The sequence below is a fragment of the Bactrocera latifrons genome, unplaced genomic scaffold, assembly GCF_001853355.1.
Source record: "Bactrocera latifrons isolate USDA-ARS-PBARC rearing strain unplaced genomic scaffold, ASM185335v1 scaffold_124, whole genome shotgun sequence".
Lineage (NCBI taxonomy): Eukaryota > Metazoa > Arthropoda > Insecta > Diptera > Tephritidae > Bactrocera > Bactrocera latifrons.
In genome coordinates this window covers 801,154-818,875 of record NW_017534675.1, presented here as the reverse complement: position 1 = coordinate 818,875, position 17,722 = coordinate 801,154, and the positions used below count along the sequence as shown (strand labels likewise).

The 17,722-nt window shown below is 38.1% G+C and overlaps 1 protein-coding gene across 4 annotated transcripts in view; it reads right to left on the bottom strand.

Moving 5' to 3' along the window:
* Positions 1-3,228: 3,228 nt before the first annotated feature.
* The window catches only part of LOC108978618 (ets DNA-binding protein pokkuri), a 69,955-nt gene continuing 55,461 nt past the window's right edge, over positions 3,229-17,722 (bottom strand). The window contains exons 1-4 of one of the 4 annotated variants that reach the window (XM_018948993.1): positions 17,241-17,685; positions 4,929-6,275; positions 3,883-4,831; positions 3,229-3,806 (exon numbers count right to left, since the gene is read on the bottom strand). In XM_018948993.1, coding sequence (XP_018804538.1) covers positions 3,509-3,806; positions 3,883-4,831; positions 4,929-6,063 — 2,382 coding nt within the window. In that variant the 5' untranslated portion in view covers positions 6,064-6,275; positions 17,241-17,685 and the 3' untranslated portion in view covers positions 3,229-3,508. Of the gene's footprint in view, positions 3,807-3,882; positions 4,832-4,928; positions 6,276-14,258; positions 14,279-16,696; positions 16,753-17,240; positions 17,686-17,722 lie in introns of those variants that run through there. The other 3 variants (XM_018948995.1, XM_018948996.1, XM_018948994.1) reach the window with 3 other exon arrangements.

Genomic DNA, 17,722 nt, shown 5'->3' with positions numbered 1-17,722 from the left:
AAAAAATTACAATTTTAAATTAGCTTAAATTACCAAGTATACATATATAAATAAGAGATAATGCATTTTACATATACTATATAAAAATTAGTTGCTGTTCATTATATATATGTGTGTGTGTGTCTGCGTCTCTGAGTGTTCGAATTTCTGTTTTTGAAATATTAATGAGTATATTAATCCTTAATTTTAGTATTACATACCTGTCTCTTATACACATCTAGATGTGTATAAGAGACAGCAATATACATACATAAGCATATGCATGTAAATTTGTATGAATTTTAGTATGTATTTGAAAAACAAAAACCACAAGCATTTTAACTGTTTGCGTGTGTGTATGTGTTTGGAGTATTTTAAGATGCTTAACTTAAAAATTATGTGCAAAGCTTAAATGAGACATTTTTTGTTATTTTGTTGTTGTATACATCTTTGTTATAACTGTGAAAACGCTAAGCATTAGTTTTTCTCAAATTTCAATTTAATTGTTAAGTTCCTTTTTCAACTACAAACAACAATAAAACAAATATTTATCGTCTATGTAAACTTTAACTGTTTTTATACTTATTTATACATATGTAAATGCTATACATATGTATATATAAAATATATGTATGTATGCTGGTTGCATATGCGTATGCGCGTGGCTACGTGTGTTTGTGTGCATGCGTGTGTGTGTAATAGTCGCCATTGCTGAAACCTGTTCCGAGGCGTTATTGTAAAGCTTAAAAAGGATCACTTATGTGGACTACAGCAAAATAATATATGTACATATTTTGTGTGTATGTATGTATGCATATAATTTATTTTAAGATCTTGAAAATATTTGCTACTTGCTAATAATTATTTTTTATTTTTCTGGTGTTGTTACTAAAAGCTAGGTTAGCAAGTGCTTGGAAGAAATTGAAATTTATTTTAAAATACATAAACTTTTATACTAAAATTTACACATATTCATATATTTGTATGCTAAAAAACTATGTTTTCCAAAAAAAAAAAAAACTACTATTATTTATTAAATTGTAATTGGCACATTACACCCCTCGTATGGTTGTCCGAAAAGCGACAACTTGAGTGAGTTTAAAAAAACACTCAGTTTAAGAAAAGAATAATTATGTAATAGCTATGCAAAAATATCGAAAAATGCTGTATTGAGAACTTTTGTGAAACTTCCAGTGAGCTTTCAAGTTATTATTGCAGCTTGAAATTACCAAAAGGCTTTTGAAAAGCTTTCAGTAAATGCAATTGCAGTGAAATGTCAGAAAATGTGCAAAGCAACTTGTCAATTTAACGCTGTGTTATCATTTGTCAAGGCTAAAGCTTTACAAAATTACAAAACAAAGCTTTAAAAATTGGCTAAAAAKATTAGGCTCGATTTGGTGCAAAATCAGATTTTGTGAGCTTTGAAATATTGAAACTTTGCGAAGTCTTGAGCTTTTAAAAAGCCACATAGCTTTTCCGTGTTCATAACAAAATTTTCGCTATTAATATTGTTAAATAAATTCAATTACATTAGGAATTTATTAGTTTAAGCTCTGAAAACGTATTCTTTAAGCTTTCAAAAATTTCTCTGAAAACAATTGARCGGATGTAAGCTTACACACTTAAATTTACAAGCTTAGCAATAAGTAACTTTAAGATTTGAAAGCTCGAGTATTGAGCTTTAAGTAACTGTTTGATGTTGAACTTTCACAGTTGTGCTTTTGTTCAGTTTTCACATTGGTTTTTAGTTTATTCATCTGCTTGTTGTTCTAAGATAACCTGTTTTAATCTTGCAAAAGCTTAGTACTGGATTGACTTTTAGCTGGCATGCTTAAGATTGCTTAAGATGTGCATTAAAAAACTTTAAGACTGATATCTTTAAATTCGCTTTAGACAAACATCACTTTGTGGCTTAAAATGACGATATTAGCTTTCATTGCTCGAAAAGCTCTGTGACTTGCTGGTAACCAAGCATTCACAGCTCAGGGATCATATCCTCTTCGCTTACTTCTGCTCATTTTCATTCCTCTAGCAACATTTACTCACATTTTGCTTGATCTTAAATGCAGAGCTTTCGCACTTTTCTGTGATTCATTTGCATGAGACAATAAAAATTTGACAAAACTGAGCTTTTTCATATAAAAAAGTTCAAATACGACAGTTTTCGAAAATTTTGCACTATTTACAAAACAAATCAAAAAAACTAAAATAAAAGCAAAAAACAAAAACAAAAAATTACAATTTTAAATTAGCTTAAATTACCAAGTATACATATATAAATAAGAGATAATGCATTTTACATATACTATATAAAAATTAGTTGCTGTTCATTATATATATGTGTGTGTGTGTCTGCGTCTCTGAGTGTTCGAATTTCTGTTTTTGAAATATTAATGAGTATATTAATCCTTAATTTTAGTATTACATACATATATACATAGTATATGTATATACATATATACTATTTATATATAACACTTCTTTAGCTATGCATTTATGCATATAAATAACTGTATTGTTAATTATTTTGTCAATATATATATGTATGCAAGTGTATATGTATATATGTATTTAATCTACTTCTTACACTGTCAAAGTTATTGTAAATATATACTTTCACATATATACGCATATTATTTATGTTTCCTTATATTATATATAATATATTAGTATGCATTTAAACATAAATATACGCGTCTAACATTTACAAACTATACAAAAAGCTTAACTATGTTCTATGTATATATGTATGTACTAAATATATTTATATGTACATACAWMATATCTATGTATGTATATTAACGCACTCATTTGCAAGTAATTTATTAATTATTTTATATACTATCCTACACACATATGTATGCACATATCTAAGCTTTTCTGTACATATTATGTGTGTAAGTATGTATTTGCTTGCAAATATCTGCCTGTGTGCTTGCACACTTCCAATCACTTCTATAATTTAATAATAATAAAAATAAAGTGCAACTTCTTGCCACTTACATACATAAAGAGATGTTAATTTGACCGAAGTGCAACCGATGCGTCAGCGCAAATGAATCATAGCAGAGCGGTACACGAACACTTGCCGACGCTAGTATGAATTCCAGGGGAATTATGAATTATTGAATTTTATGCAACTTGAACGATGCTTGAGCTTACATATGTACAAACGTAGATTTGGCACTGGAGCAGAAGAACTTTTATGGAGTCTTCTTTGTAGGCTTTTGTGTAGACTTTTTTGTAGACTTTTTGTATACTTCTCCAAACAGTTATTGGGCACTGCATTAATTTTTTTTCATATCACTAATTGCCTGCCATCTCTCATTAAGCGCACTCCTGAGTTGCTCTCTCACGCCCACACACCCCTAACAGCACTCCCCACTTAACTACGAATGATTGTCCTGGCGTTGCTGTTATTGYTGTGTGTGTATGTGTCAGCATTGCTGTGGCTCGGCTCACCATCGTCTTCTTGTTGCATATTGTCATATTAGTTAGCTCCTATCACTGTGTCTCTCCCACATGTCGCTTACTTGCGCAGATCGGTTGGCATTAGATTGGCGGCGCCATATTTATTGCTCTCTGCCGTGGCAGCAGCATGCACGCTGTCCTCATCATTGCCTTCATTGTCCATATGATCCATGGGTGTGTGTTGTTGTTGGTGTTGCTGTTCCGCTTGTTGTTGCTGTTCGGTATGCGCCTGCTGCTGTTGCTGGTGGTGTTGTTGTTGTTCGTGCGCGGTTTGCTTGGGGGCGCTTGATTCGTGGCTCTCATTATTGTAGCGTATCAATTTGATTGTGGTCAGACCGTCAGCGTTGCGTATGAGTCTGTTTGAGAGAGAGAGAGAGAGAGACTTATGAGCTGCTGTGTTGTTAAGCGCTTGCTATGTATGTGTGTACTTACGGATAGCAATCCTCCGCCGAGGGGCTTGAGTAAGGCCGCTTTTCGGTGCTATTGCCTGAGACGCTCAGATCTGTGGGTTTCATTTCATCACCGTGATCGGGCGAACGCGATCCACTGTTGTGTTCCACTTTTAAGGCGCCGAATTGGAATTTTTCGCTTGGGGTGTGTGGCATTGCTGGCGAGTTGGGCGGTGCGCCCGTTGGGTTCGATAGGTATTGGAAGGCACCGTTGATGGCGTGCATGAAGAGCGGCGATGTGGGTGGTGGACCATAGGCGGCCGCAGCTGCAGCGGCTACAGCAGCGGCTGCGGCGGATTGTGAAATCGCAGGTAGACTCATGTGCGGGCTGCTGAGACCGTTGCTGTGATTGTGGCTGTGACTCAGGCTGTTGCTGGTGTTGCCATTGCCATTACCGTTAGATCCGTGCGCGGATTGGTGACGCTGCGGCGATTGTGGATGCGGCAAAGTCCAATTTGTACTGTTCAAATTTGTACTGGGTGACTGATTGCTGTTGTTACCGTTATTTGTATTGCTATTATTATTGTTGCTATTAATGTTGTTGTTGGTACTGCTGTTACTTGCGCTGTTGGTATTATTAGCACCACCAGCTGCGGTTGTTGTACCGCCATTGCCGGCAACGGATTGTCGGAGCAGTGAAATGTTTTTGATGTTCTTAAGCTCGGTTGGATTGCGCAGAAACTGGTAGCAGTGGCGTTCGCCCTGGACCTTGCGCAATATATTAACGCGATAATAGTAGCGTAGTGCGCGTGACATTTTATCATAGTTCATGGAGAGATGATTCTTTTGTATGCCCCATAGTTTGGCCAAACCGGCGGGATCGACGATCTTGAAGACGCCTGTGTCGCGACACTTCCACGCGATCAAATCACTGTACTTCTGATTGCGATCGTTGAGCAATTGTTGCAAGAAATCCCACAGCAAACGACCATCTGAGGAAAGAGCGAGAAAAAATGTAAAGTTAGTTTTGTTACAAAAAATTGTATGTCTACGAAAGCTCGCGCTCACACTATTGTATTTTTAACTCACTTGTATTGGGTTCTGTGGTTTCCGGAAAGAATTCGCGTTTCACGGGCTGCATATAGCTTGGCGTCGTCGGCGCCGAAACTGAACCGCCGCTACTGCCATTCGGCTGATACTTCTGGCTCATGGCCTGTGCGGCCTGGTTCTGTGACCACGAATTGACAAAACTGTTTGTAATCTGTTGCGATAAGCTCTGTGGCATGTCCTTTAATATGGGCGTTGTTGGCGGACTGGCGCTGTAATGTGCKGCCACAACTGCTGCCGCAGCGCTGCTCTTGGACAAACTATTTGCCGCTGCCAGATCGGAGTAACTGCCTTCCTCATCCGAATCGGATTGATTGCTGCTGGCGCCTGTGCTGGCGGTCGCAAGATGTGATGGGTAACCGTTACCGCTGCTCATTGTTACCGAGATGGCTGGTGGCAACAGATTACTGTTGGCGCTGCTGCTGGTCACGCCCAAACCGCTATTACTGCTACCGCTACTGGTGCTACTACTACTGCTGCTGTTCGTGCTAGCACCGCTTACTGAAGCAGCAGCGGCCGCTGCTGCGGCGGCCGCAACTGCCAAATTTTGTTCCTGGCTTTGTGGCGGGCTGCTGGCTTGTGAGTCCACCGACGGYGGCGGACTAAGCGTTACCGAATTGGGCGTCATAAAATGATGCATATGCGCATTRTGAAATGGACTGTCCGGCGGTGCGCCAATTGGTGGCCATGTGGGCGTCTGTGGATGGCTATGCGGCGACAATGGATAACGACTGGTCGGTGTGACCGGGCTGTTGGGTAAATGCCATTGCATCATGTGGGATTCGATGATGAGCATTTGCAGCACATTGTGCAATACATCACCAGCGCCCGGACAGCGATGGCCGAAATCGGCGCGTGTTAGCAGGCAAAGCGCTTTGCCGTTCATTTGGAAGAGATCATGATCCACTTTGGGCAGATCGAATTCACGTTCGCAGAAGCGTAAAAAGACGGTGACATCTTCGCGACCCCACAAACGTGGATCGGATGGCAACGATGGCGGCAACTGTGTCTTCAATTCAGCCAATTGGCTGGAAGGCGCCGGCGGACAACGCCATAACATATCACCCCACAGACCGAGCTGCGGATTCAACGACAGCTGTACGGGAAGCATTTTCATTTTGAACCAGAGACGCGTGCACGATTTTAATTGTTTGTGTTGACCAACGCCACACGGAAATACGACTGCTGCGACACTGGGTCGCTGGGTCGCCCAATAAGCTGCTCACTGCTCGCTGCTAATCAAGTTGCGCTAGCTGCTAGCTGGCTAGCTGTCGTGTAAACCACAACGAACGAACGAACGAACGACCGAACCAATGTACACGAACTGATCTGGAAAGAGGAGAGCAAAGAAGAAAAAACACATAAGATAAAGTTTACGAAAACGATATATGAGATTACTAACTAACAGCGATGCGTTGACGCAGGGTGAAAGGAGCGTAATAAAGCGGTACAATGGGCATGTGGGTGTATTTGAACGCACACTTCCGCTTGGAAAAAGCTATATTTGCATGCATGTATGTGTGCATTGTTATTAGGCGGCGGCGTATTGAAACCGAAAATCGAAACCGAAATAAATGCAAATCGTTTTGCGGCGATTTCCAAATACACACATATCTTCCAACAATAACAAAAGCAGACAAATAAACAAATACATCCGCTGGCAATGCGGACGTGAACCCACCGCACTGTATCCGCAAAAACGGGTTGCTGAAACAGCGCGCATCGCGCCCAACCCACACAGACAGCATCTTCAGCGCGGCAGATCACAGCTGTGCTCTGTTTGTATGTTTGTTGGCTTACGCGGTTGGGTGCGGCGTGCGATCTGCGATTTGCGCGTCGCAAACAGCAGCACGCAAACGTAACATGYGCCAAAGTACAGCACAGAAAAAAATCAAAGCGACGCAACGCTAACACCTTTTCCAGCGTGCGCGCCTCCAAATGTAGCAATTTCTTGTTTATGAAAAATATCTCGATATTTCGTGTTTTAATCGCGTTTTATGTTAATTTCCTTCCAAAAAACCGTTTTCTTGCCATTTTTGGGGAAGTGAGAAGACGCGCGCGCGGTCAGAGTAGTAATGTGCCGGATGCTCGCRTATAGGGAACGGCCGCACATCACAGTGGTGCAGTGCGAATAAATTTTGGTAGTTAAATGAGAAAAATATATGTGAAAAGTGGTAAGCTCGGGAATTATGAGTGACTTATAGAGTTTGGTTTTTGTTCGTCGACAGAGGACTTGCTTCTCAATTGCCTACTCAGTCCGAAGTAGCACCTGTTCACAAGGAAATAATGCGTTGCATTTCCAGGCAGAAATTATTGGTGGTGTTTATGCTGGTTCCAAGATAGACGAAATTATCTACGACTTCAAAGTTATGACTGTCAACAGTGACGTGGGAGCCAAGTCCCGAGTGCGACGGCTGTTTGTTTGATGACAGKAGATCCTTCGTCTTGCCCTCGTTTACTGCCAGACCCATTTGTTTTGCACTATAACGGCATCGGCATACGCCAACAGCTGTACACTCTTATAGAAGATGGTACCTTCTCTATTTAGTTCTGCAGCTCGAATTATTTTCGCCAGAAGCAGGTTGAAGAAGTCGCACGATAGGGAGTTGCCTTGTCTGAAACCTCGTTTGGAATCGAACAGCTCGGAGAGGTCGTTCCCGATTCTGACGGAGCTTTTGGTGTTGCTCAACGTCAGCTTACACAACCGTATAACATTTGCAGGGATACCAAATTCAGACATCGCGGCATAAAGGCCGCTCCTTTTCGTGCTGTCGAAAGCAGCTTTGAAATCGACGAAGAGATGGTGAATGTCGATTCTCCATTCACGGGTCTTTTCCAAGATTTGGCGCATGGTGAATATCTGATSGGTTGTTGATTTTCCAGGTCTGTCAGTCTAGAAGTTTCAAAATTCGACTGGAAATACTTTTTCCGAAAGTACATTTATCAAATACGGAGAATTCTGGTACTTGGAGACTATCGCTTGCTTCTACTTAACATTATCTAGTATTCTATCGACGATGTTTGGATCTCTTTTATAAATAACTAGCTTCAAACTTTTTCGGTCACAAGGTCTAACCATCTCTTTTCAAGTCTGCGGGTTTTCAAAAAGTGAATATATCTGAAAAGGTATATACTTCTATCTTACTACTATATCTTTTCTTGTGACCTGAACAACAACCATCCTGCAGTCCTCATGAAGAGGAATCGCGAGTACTTCACAATCAAATTTGGTGTGTTAAATCGCCAAGCGAATAGTGAACGCAGAAAAAAYTCAATTTCGGACAATAAATTTGGGGGCACAATAGACGGTGCATTCYTCGTTTATCAAGTTTGATGTAGTGCCAGCAGTTTTACGAAAGATCTCTGACATTTTTAGGTGTAACTATGGGTAAAAGTCAAAAACTTCATTAACTYTAAGTTAGCTTGAGTTGTCAGAGAACTAACTTTCGCTTCGTGGACCACCCACCGCTAAAAATTAAACCACCGAATACTCAGACTCCCCATGTCTAAATTTAAAGCGTTCGACCTTGAGCAGATAACAAAGGTTTCAAAGCCTATTAACAACCCTAATCTAACTTGCCCACTGTATGTCAACGCTTGCCGTTTAACTTTGCAGCACATATGGAAGTTTCAACATAAAAAAAAAACGAGCAACAACAACAACAACATCGAATTACTAACCCATACAAAACGACGATGTTCACGATGACGACAATAACTTTGATGTTATTGTTGTTGCTGTCGATACTAACGAGTGCTGCCACTGATGCTGCTGCACAAGCAAACAGCAGAATCAACAGCAAAAAAAACGACTGATGACGGCTATTAAGATCAGGCTACCTTGCGAAACTCGACTCGACATCTAAAACGTCGCAACGGGCCAACAACACAGCAACGTCCGTTGTTGCTGTTGCCGTTAAAATGCAGTCGCTGTGGCAGTGGCTGTAGCTGGCAGCAACAGCGTATGTTTGTATGTATGTGGTGTGGATGTATGTTCGCCCAGACGCCGCAAACGGAAGTGTGCATACCAAGCAAAATGACAAGCAACAATAACAACAATGATGACAACAAAAATCAAATAAACTTGTTTCACACAATGCAACCGCAAGCGACCAGCAAAAACGACTACATGTATATAATTTATGGTCTTAAATATGTATGTACATATGTATTTTTGTATATATTGTATGTATGTATGTATGTATGCATGTTTGCAATGGTAGCAATCAAAGAGTGCACAAGTTGGAGGAAGCGCTCGCGCGACGTGCAACAAGTTAAAGGAAGACCGATCGTATCCGCTAGTGGGTAAACAGAGCACGAAAAAGATACGTACATACGTACGTAAATATATACATATGTACATATGCTAGATATTTATGTGTAAAGACATGTGAGAAAACCAGCAAACGAAGACGCAAGCAGCTGTGGCAGTGGGGAACTGGGTGAGCGAGCATATGAGCAGCGGATGGAGCGGAAAAGTCTMCATAAACATAAGTATGTTTGTATATGTATATAATTATACCCGGAACCGGGTATATAAAACTTGCCACAAGATTTTTAAAATGTAAAAGGGAACGWCGGAGACCCTATAAAGCACCTATTTATAAAAGATCTGTATGAGGAGATGAGGTGAGGTTTATTCCTTGTATGSAAATMGGTTTTATTTRACGGAATTTTTCATAGATTATCACCTATCTATAGAGAGGCCTGTAATCTCCGCAAAAATTATTCAGATCGCATCACTGTAGCATATATGTAGTTGCCATACAAACTGACCAATCAAAACCAAAATAACTATCTTTTTATGCACTTTTTTGCTTTCATAAATGCAGCTGTGAAGGGTATTATAGCTTCAGTATGGCTAAAATTAAACTTCCTTCTTAATATGTTTATATGTACATATGTGAAATGACCGAAACAACGCAGCAAATAAGACTGTAAGAACTGCTGATGCAACACCCTGTTTTCCCAACACTTTGCTTTCTTCAGGCAAACTCTTCAGGCACACACATATCTTACACATGCATAAGTATGCACACACAAATCCACTTATAATTCTCGGCCGCTCTTATGACAGATTGTTTATATTTTTTCTTGCTTATTTATCGAAACTTTTTCGCTTCCTCGTTCCTCGAGCGAATACACAATATATTTACGTATTCTATATGTATACATATGTGTATGTGTGTATAAGGCTGAGCGCAGATAGGGAAAAGATATTTTTACTTTGAGGGGGTCTGTGCGTATGTATATATGTACATATATGAACTGCTTGCATGTGCGTGTGTGTAAACTACAGACGATCATTTATCACTGCCCGCTCAGCCATTGCGTCCTACGTCGCTATGGGTCTGTCCGCCTGTCTTTATATACATACATACATATGTATGGGCATAGCTCACCCGCTAGCTTTGTGAAGTATTCCTGTTGTGGCTATTGTTGTTGTTTTTGTTGTTTTTGTTGTTCTGTACGAGTGTATGCTCGTTTGTAGCTGCTGTAGATAATGTGTGGATGGTTGGAATGTGGTTGCTAATGTTACTTTTATTCTTATGCTTGTTATTGTTGTTGCGGCTTTGATTGCTGCGAGAAATGCACTGTCTTCCATTTCCAAGGAAACGTATGTACGTTAATGCGTATTTGTGTGTGCATAAAACGAAAAAGACGTAAAGCCGGATGCGACGAGAGAACAAATGAGGGCAACTTGCAGGCATAGAGACGCATAATATGGGAAGAGGGATCTACAGTGAGACCCAGCGAGCAATCGGGTGAAGAACTGACCGAGAACGATCCAAAAAAACTAAGTTAGATTAAGGAATAAGGATGAGTTTCGAGTAACAGTTGGGAATATATGAAAAGGCAGAAAAAAAATTCAACCTAACCAATTTTGAATTATATGATACTATACACATTCCAGAGTAAAGCTTTCACCGGCAAGCGATTAAATAAGAATCAGAAGTATACAAGTAGTTACTATAGGGTCATAAGTAACCCAAATACCCATATATCCGWTTTGAAGACCCGCCCATTTTGTTGATAAGGGTCTGCAATTTTCTCAGATAGACGTTTTTGAGAGTGGTTTTCATCATTCTAGCAGAGTTTTTTCAAAACTTGAACGTAGTTCGGTGAAGAGAATCTTCTGTGATATTATGATCCCAAAAAACTTTCAAGTACCCTTCTTCTGAAATCATCAAAATCTCTTTTCGCTTAGTAAATAAGACCATACCGCCTATACGGACCTGGCTAAATGATTCAGATCAACGCTGATAATTAAGTTATACGAGTATATACCTTATAGAGCCCTCGAAGTTTCCTTCTGTGTGTTACAAGACGCAAACTTAATGTACCCTGTTCAGTGTATAAATTTCCAAAAATACACACTATATCCGCCACAAATCTTCAAAAACTACCTTGTGTTGATCTCACTGAGGAAGAGAAAGCGCCCCTCCCAATGGCTTAAATGGATCACCCGTTCAATTAAGTACATCCAGGAAGACATTTCTCAAAATATTGCAATGCACGCCCCACAAAGAATAAATAATCGCCGGCAGTTAAGCGGTGTTGCACAAATGAACTTGACGATCGGTTGTTTGGTTGCTTGGTTGGTTGGTTCGTTTGAACGCATGGTTGTCTGAACGCTCTAATGAGCGCACACAAAAGAGGAGTGTAACCGGCGGACCCGGATGACGACGCCGCAGACGGAAGAGAAAACGATCAAGAATGAAAAAAGCAAGCAAGCATTTGCAGAAGAGTGCCTGTGCCATAAAACGAAGCATAAATAATTACAATAAGAGGCAAAAACAAATTTACACGCGTATGCTGGAAGATAAAGTAGCAGGCATGCACATACATACATACATGTAAATATGTACATACAGTGATTGTTCGAAAAAGTTGAAGAGCAAAGATTCTAAAACGCTGCCATTGTCAGCATGCGCTGTTGGCTTTGAAGCCAGCGCACAAGCTTAGCTTTGCTGTGGCGCGCACTACGGGTGGGGGTTCAAAACGAACTTACTTACATATGTACAGACAAACACACATACATATGTATGTATACATATGTGCGTGTATTGGTGGATGGGCACGGCGCGTCGAGAAAAAAATGCCAGCGGAGAATCTCTCAGCGCGCAAATGTCGCATCATCACTTGGCATCGTGCTACTTACAGATATCTGTATACATGGGTAAGTGTGTATGTATGGACTCCGCGCATCACATCACATCGGGAAGGAATGTAGATGATGAAACCGGTTTGAGCGGAAACTACACGCAAATTAAAAAATACGTATGTTTGTAAGTTTGTGTATATGAAAAAATAAATGATCGAAACCATCAGCGACATACAGAACGGCCAGCGTGTGGAGAGATGTATGGGCACAAGCATTTTATACATATGTACATACACACATAGCGACACACAAAACTTATTGTGCTTTGTGGGACGTGTGGGCTTGCTACCGCAACGCGTCCGCATTGAGATCGCACAGAAGTCGAAGTCGCCGTAGAAGTCTAAGTCGACGACGCTGTTGATGAGACTGACGGCACAATGTTATTGTTGTGGTTGTTGTTGCTGCCATCCCGGCTGTTATTGTTGACAATAAGCACTTGTATGTGAATAGCTGTATAAATATGTATGTATAAACATATGAGTGTGTGTGTTTGTTTGTATATTTCGAGTGAAGCGTTTGTACTGAGCGCTGCGTACAAATACACAAACCAATTGTCTTGAGATTTGGCCTACACCTATGTATGTAGGTATAYTTATAAGTATATATATGGATGTATGAGATCTACATATATATATGTATAYATGTATGTGGTATATATGCATGTGTATACGCAGATTTTGTAGTGTCCGGTCACTTGAATTTTTGTGCTGGCAGGAACCTCCAACAGCGTAACCGGGAAAGAACATGGAATGTTTACACTCTGCTATATGCAAACACACATCAACACATACAATCACATGTTCCTATACATATGTATGTAAACATACATATACCATGCCATTGCATTTATTTATATGGCACAACTTGAGAACATGTGCGCACACCTTACACTTCTGCCGCGCAACTCGTCGATCAGTTRTGTGGTTGGATCCAGCGCGCACAACAACATTGCCGCTTCCTTTTGCTCAATTTCTTCTTTGAACCTATTTCTACATATACTGCAGCTTCTTCTTCCCTTTCACCTACTATAACACAGCTGCATAAAAATCTCTGCACGACGGTTTSGCATTTTTGAAATCTCGAAAACGCTGCGGGGTGGAATTTGAGTCGGAGTAATTGTGACAGGTTGTCGAGTTTTTCCCAAAGGAGGTTGGAAATAAATTAGTTCCTGCTATGGAGTAGGTGTTTCGAAATATTTCATAATCATTGTAGACATGGATTAATAATTATGTATTTGACTTCAAGTTAGRAAGTATTATATTTTTATTTAGTTATTTTAGAAAATTACAGTCAATAAACATTTTCAAATTTTTTGTTATTTAATCAATCTTTGAAACCTCATATTTGGCTTTGTAAACCCATGTTTCAAAAAAAAAATATTTATTGTCCTATTAAATTCTAGGGGTTACAGCCTTGAGAACGTGTACGCTAGAGGCCAGCTAGTCTAAGTGCACCGTCCTTAAATGCGTTTTTCTCGAAACTGTGAAAATCGGTTGGCAAMATTTCTCTAGAACTACTCAACCTTACTCAATCTTCAAGAAATTTTACACAGAACTATGAGATAGAATTCTAAATGACATGGACGAGGGACTGTTTTTTCCATTAAAACTATTTGAATAAAAATGTCGCGAAATTTTCACTCAAAACTGTTTGCCAAAAATCCAATTTTCAGTTTTTCCTTCGTCCAAGTTCTAAGTTAAAAACTTAAGATCTTTTTTTCGAGGGGTCACTGGAAATGGCGTGGCAATAGTCGAGTTTAAAATATTTTTTTCCAAACATTTCAGAATTTTCTCTTGTATGAGAGTTAAGGTAGAAAAACTGTTGATAATTCGTTTTCCACTTAAATAAAATAATTAAAWGCCAAATAGTTCTCAATTTGGTATCACACGGGAACCGTAGTGAACAAAGTTTTGAATTTCTGGTTGAAAAGTCTTTGAGATGTTGTTGAGAATTGATGGTTAGGGCTTGAGAGAGTTATTTACTTTCAAAAACCTTCCTGTAAAACTTTGATATAAAAGATCAGCGTGACGAGCTGAGTCGACTTATTTATGCCCGTCTGCTGGTCCGTCTGTCTCTATATACGCGGACTACTAGTCCCTTAGTTTATGAGATATCGAACTGAAAATGTCCACACGTAATATTCTCACCAAGAAGTTGCTAATTTGTCGGAGCTGCAGTTATCGGATCACTATAGCATACAACTATCATACAAATTGAACAATCGAAATGAAGTCTTTATATGGAAACCTTTTTTTTTTTTGTACAAGATATCTTCACGAAATTTGGCATGTGTTATTATGTTTAGAACTGTTAACTATACCGTATAGCATTTGTACAGACTATCGTCAAAGATCAAGTGAGATCCATAAACCATTGCAATGTAATAAAATTCGCAATAAACATTGTAGTTCCGCTCTAAAGCCAAGTATGGTCACAACTCTTCGGTGCAAAAACACACTATCAACTGAGCACTATTATAAAATGTGGCCATATATAGACATTACATACATATACTTAGTATGCATGTATGTATATATAAAATATAGGTATGTATATAGACTTGATGTTTACTATCAAACATTTTCCGCTATCTTAAGCGCTTAACAATCGTTTATTTTTATAAACAGTTCTTTACTTTTCCCTTTTTTTTTGCCAAGATAATGCCGAAAGTATTACAAACCTCCACATATGTATGAACATAGGTACGTATGTATATATTTATGCACATAAAAGGTGGGTAGAAAATAGGTTTACTACTCTGATAAGAGTTCTACGTCTAACTGTATGCAAGTGTGTGAATGTGTACGCACGCTTTGTTTTCGCTTCGAACCGCTGAAGTAGACTTCCGATCGTTAGATAAGCATACAATAAAAGTTGAGAAATTAATTTATAATGAAACAATATTAATACTATTCAACATATTTGACATAGCTATCTACACTTGTAGGTAAATAACTTACAGTTTCGCTGTGGTGATTGCTATCTAGCGTGTTTTTGAAGTTAGTATGTAAAAAATAATATAAATACAAGTATTTGTACATGTTTTATGAAGATTTATAAATATGCATTCATTATTACTTGTTTAATGCTATACATTGAACTTGAAAATTTGTGACCAACCGAACTTGAAAGACTTTTAATGTTCAAAAAACGATTTAGTAAATTTTGACTTTCTTGAGGTTTGTGTTATATGGTATAAATAAGTAGTTAGCAAAGTCACTGGGTTGCTGGGTCTACTTTTTTTCTACTTTCTTCTTTTAAAGTGATTAATAAGAAGTTACTTAATTTAATTTAAGAGAAGAGAGTGGATATCGCATTAAAACGGCATAATTACTTACTATTCTAAACCCATCTGATCGAATTCGGCATCATTACTTATTAATTTATACCAATTGAATGTTCGATTCGCAACTTGCAAAGACTGGTCGAAGCATACCCAATCTCACTGCWTTCTGTTAATAAGGACAAGTTTCCGTTATTACAATCAGTTTGGTCTCTATTAATATCATTTTAGTATTAGAAGTTTGTAACACCCTTAAAAGCTCGTCGAAAACTCTTAAATTATAAATGATCAACGCGACCAGTGGGTCGATTTAGCGATTTAGCAGTCAGTACATAAGCAGTATAATCTCWCAATTTTTGAGATATCGACCTGAAATTATGCAGACATTATTTTTTCTTGAAGAAGCTGCTCATCAGAATTGCCGATATCGGACTACTATAAAATATAGCTGTCATACAAACTGATCGTTCAWAATCAAGTCTTTATATAGAAAACTATTTTCTTCCATGACATATCGTCACGAAATTTGATATGCAGTATTGTCCAAGACACTGGTACAATCTCCATAGAAATTTTTGAGTTCAGACAACTACAAGTATTGCATGTATCTGTCATTCAAACTGATGGGTCAAACTCAAGTTCTTTTATGGAAAACTTGTTTATTTCACAAGAAATATTCATRAAATTCGATATATATTAATATCCAAAGCAATGCTCCTATATCCGAAAATATTGTTCATATCGAACCATTATAGCAATTGGCTGTCATGCAARCTGTCTAATCAAAATCACGACAAAATTCTTCGTATGTCCTTTTAAGAATTTCTCCTGCTAAGTGAATATTTTTTTCTTGTTTTACAAAAGAAATCACGATCGCACGTGATTGCTTTGCTTCAATTTTACATACATATCTCCCCAAAGATTTTGGCAACACGAGTGTGGTTTCTTCTGCATAYTCTTCAAATTATAAAAAATAATCAAATCAGTTGATAATATATCAACTCAAGACCATTAAATCTATAAATTAAAAGTATTTCCTCTTGAAACAGTCAGTCGCAAAGTCTAGCAGCTGATTATCGAAATATTTATCATTTGAATACTTTTTGAGCAAAATTTGTGTTTAAGAGCATTTGAACTTTTGCATATAAATCTTTAGAAATTATTAGAAAGAAATTAGTAAAGACTGTTTAAGCAAACCGCGTAAAGGAACTTTTAAGAAAGTGGCGATCATTCCAGTTCATTCCTTGAACTTAGAATACGCCGTAGAATATGGCATAAAATTCTAATATTAGCGATACTAACAAATTCGTTAATGTGAACGCCGCCGCTTTATTCGTTTCAGTATGTGTTCAGCCTTCACTGCTGCGTATACTTGAATTTTTGGCTTRAAGCAGCATTTCACTGCCTTATTAGGCTGTTTTGGTTGTTTAACGCTTCAAGTTAGATAATATAGGAATTAGYGGTAATAAAATCGCGTTAATAGTATAAACGATGCCGTTAAATGRAATTTTGTTGATTATGGAAAATGATTTTAGAGACGCAGTGGCGAAAAAAAAAAAATTGAATCGCAAGCAAAAAAAAAAGAAAGCAAAAATATAAAAGAATAAAAATATTTTTTTTTATTAATATTTCGCAAGCTCTGTCTCAGTTATGATGATTAAAACATATCATTGGCCCGCTTTCTTTAGAATTTCTTCGTGTATACAACGCGGTTTTCTATAGCCATATTTATAAGTGTTCACAGATTTACATAWGTATGTATGTACATACATATGTGCGGGTTTGCCAATATTAAAATTTGTATTATTCTAGCTAATAATTAACACCGCACGATCGTTTGCTTTACCTTAAATTCCGCTCAACGCCGTTGTGTATGCAAATATGTGTATGTGGGTGCGTTTGTATGTTGTGTGTCGACAACAATCGCTCAAGATACCCACAATTTATTATCCAATATGAATTTAAGCATTAGTTCAGGTTCTCATTTTGCAATTAAACAGCATTAACACAAAGAGCACACTGTATATATGTATGTATATACTTATTTTTGATATTGTTATTGTTGCTTTTTTATGGAAAACCCACACAAACTTTATACATAGTATACTTAAGTATTTATTTAGGTACGGTTGTACAATTTCACAAACATTTCTACACACTATTGAGGAGGTACAGCGTGTATATTTTTATTTAAAAATTAATATATGTATATATGAGTATGTATATATACATATGTAAATATTTTCATTAGATATGCACGAACACTTTTTCGCAAGTCAGCTAAACACAAACATATTACGACGGCACTGAATTTTATTTTAATAATTT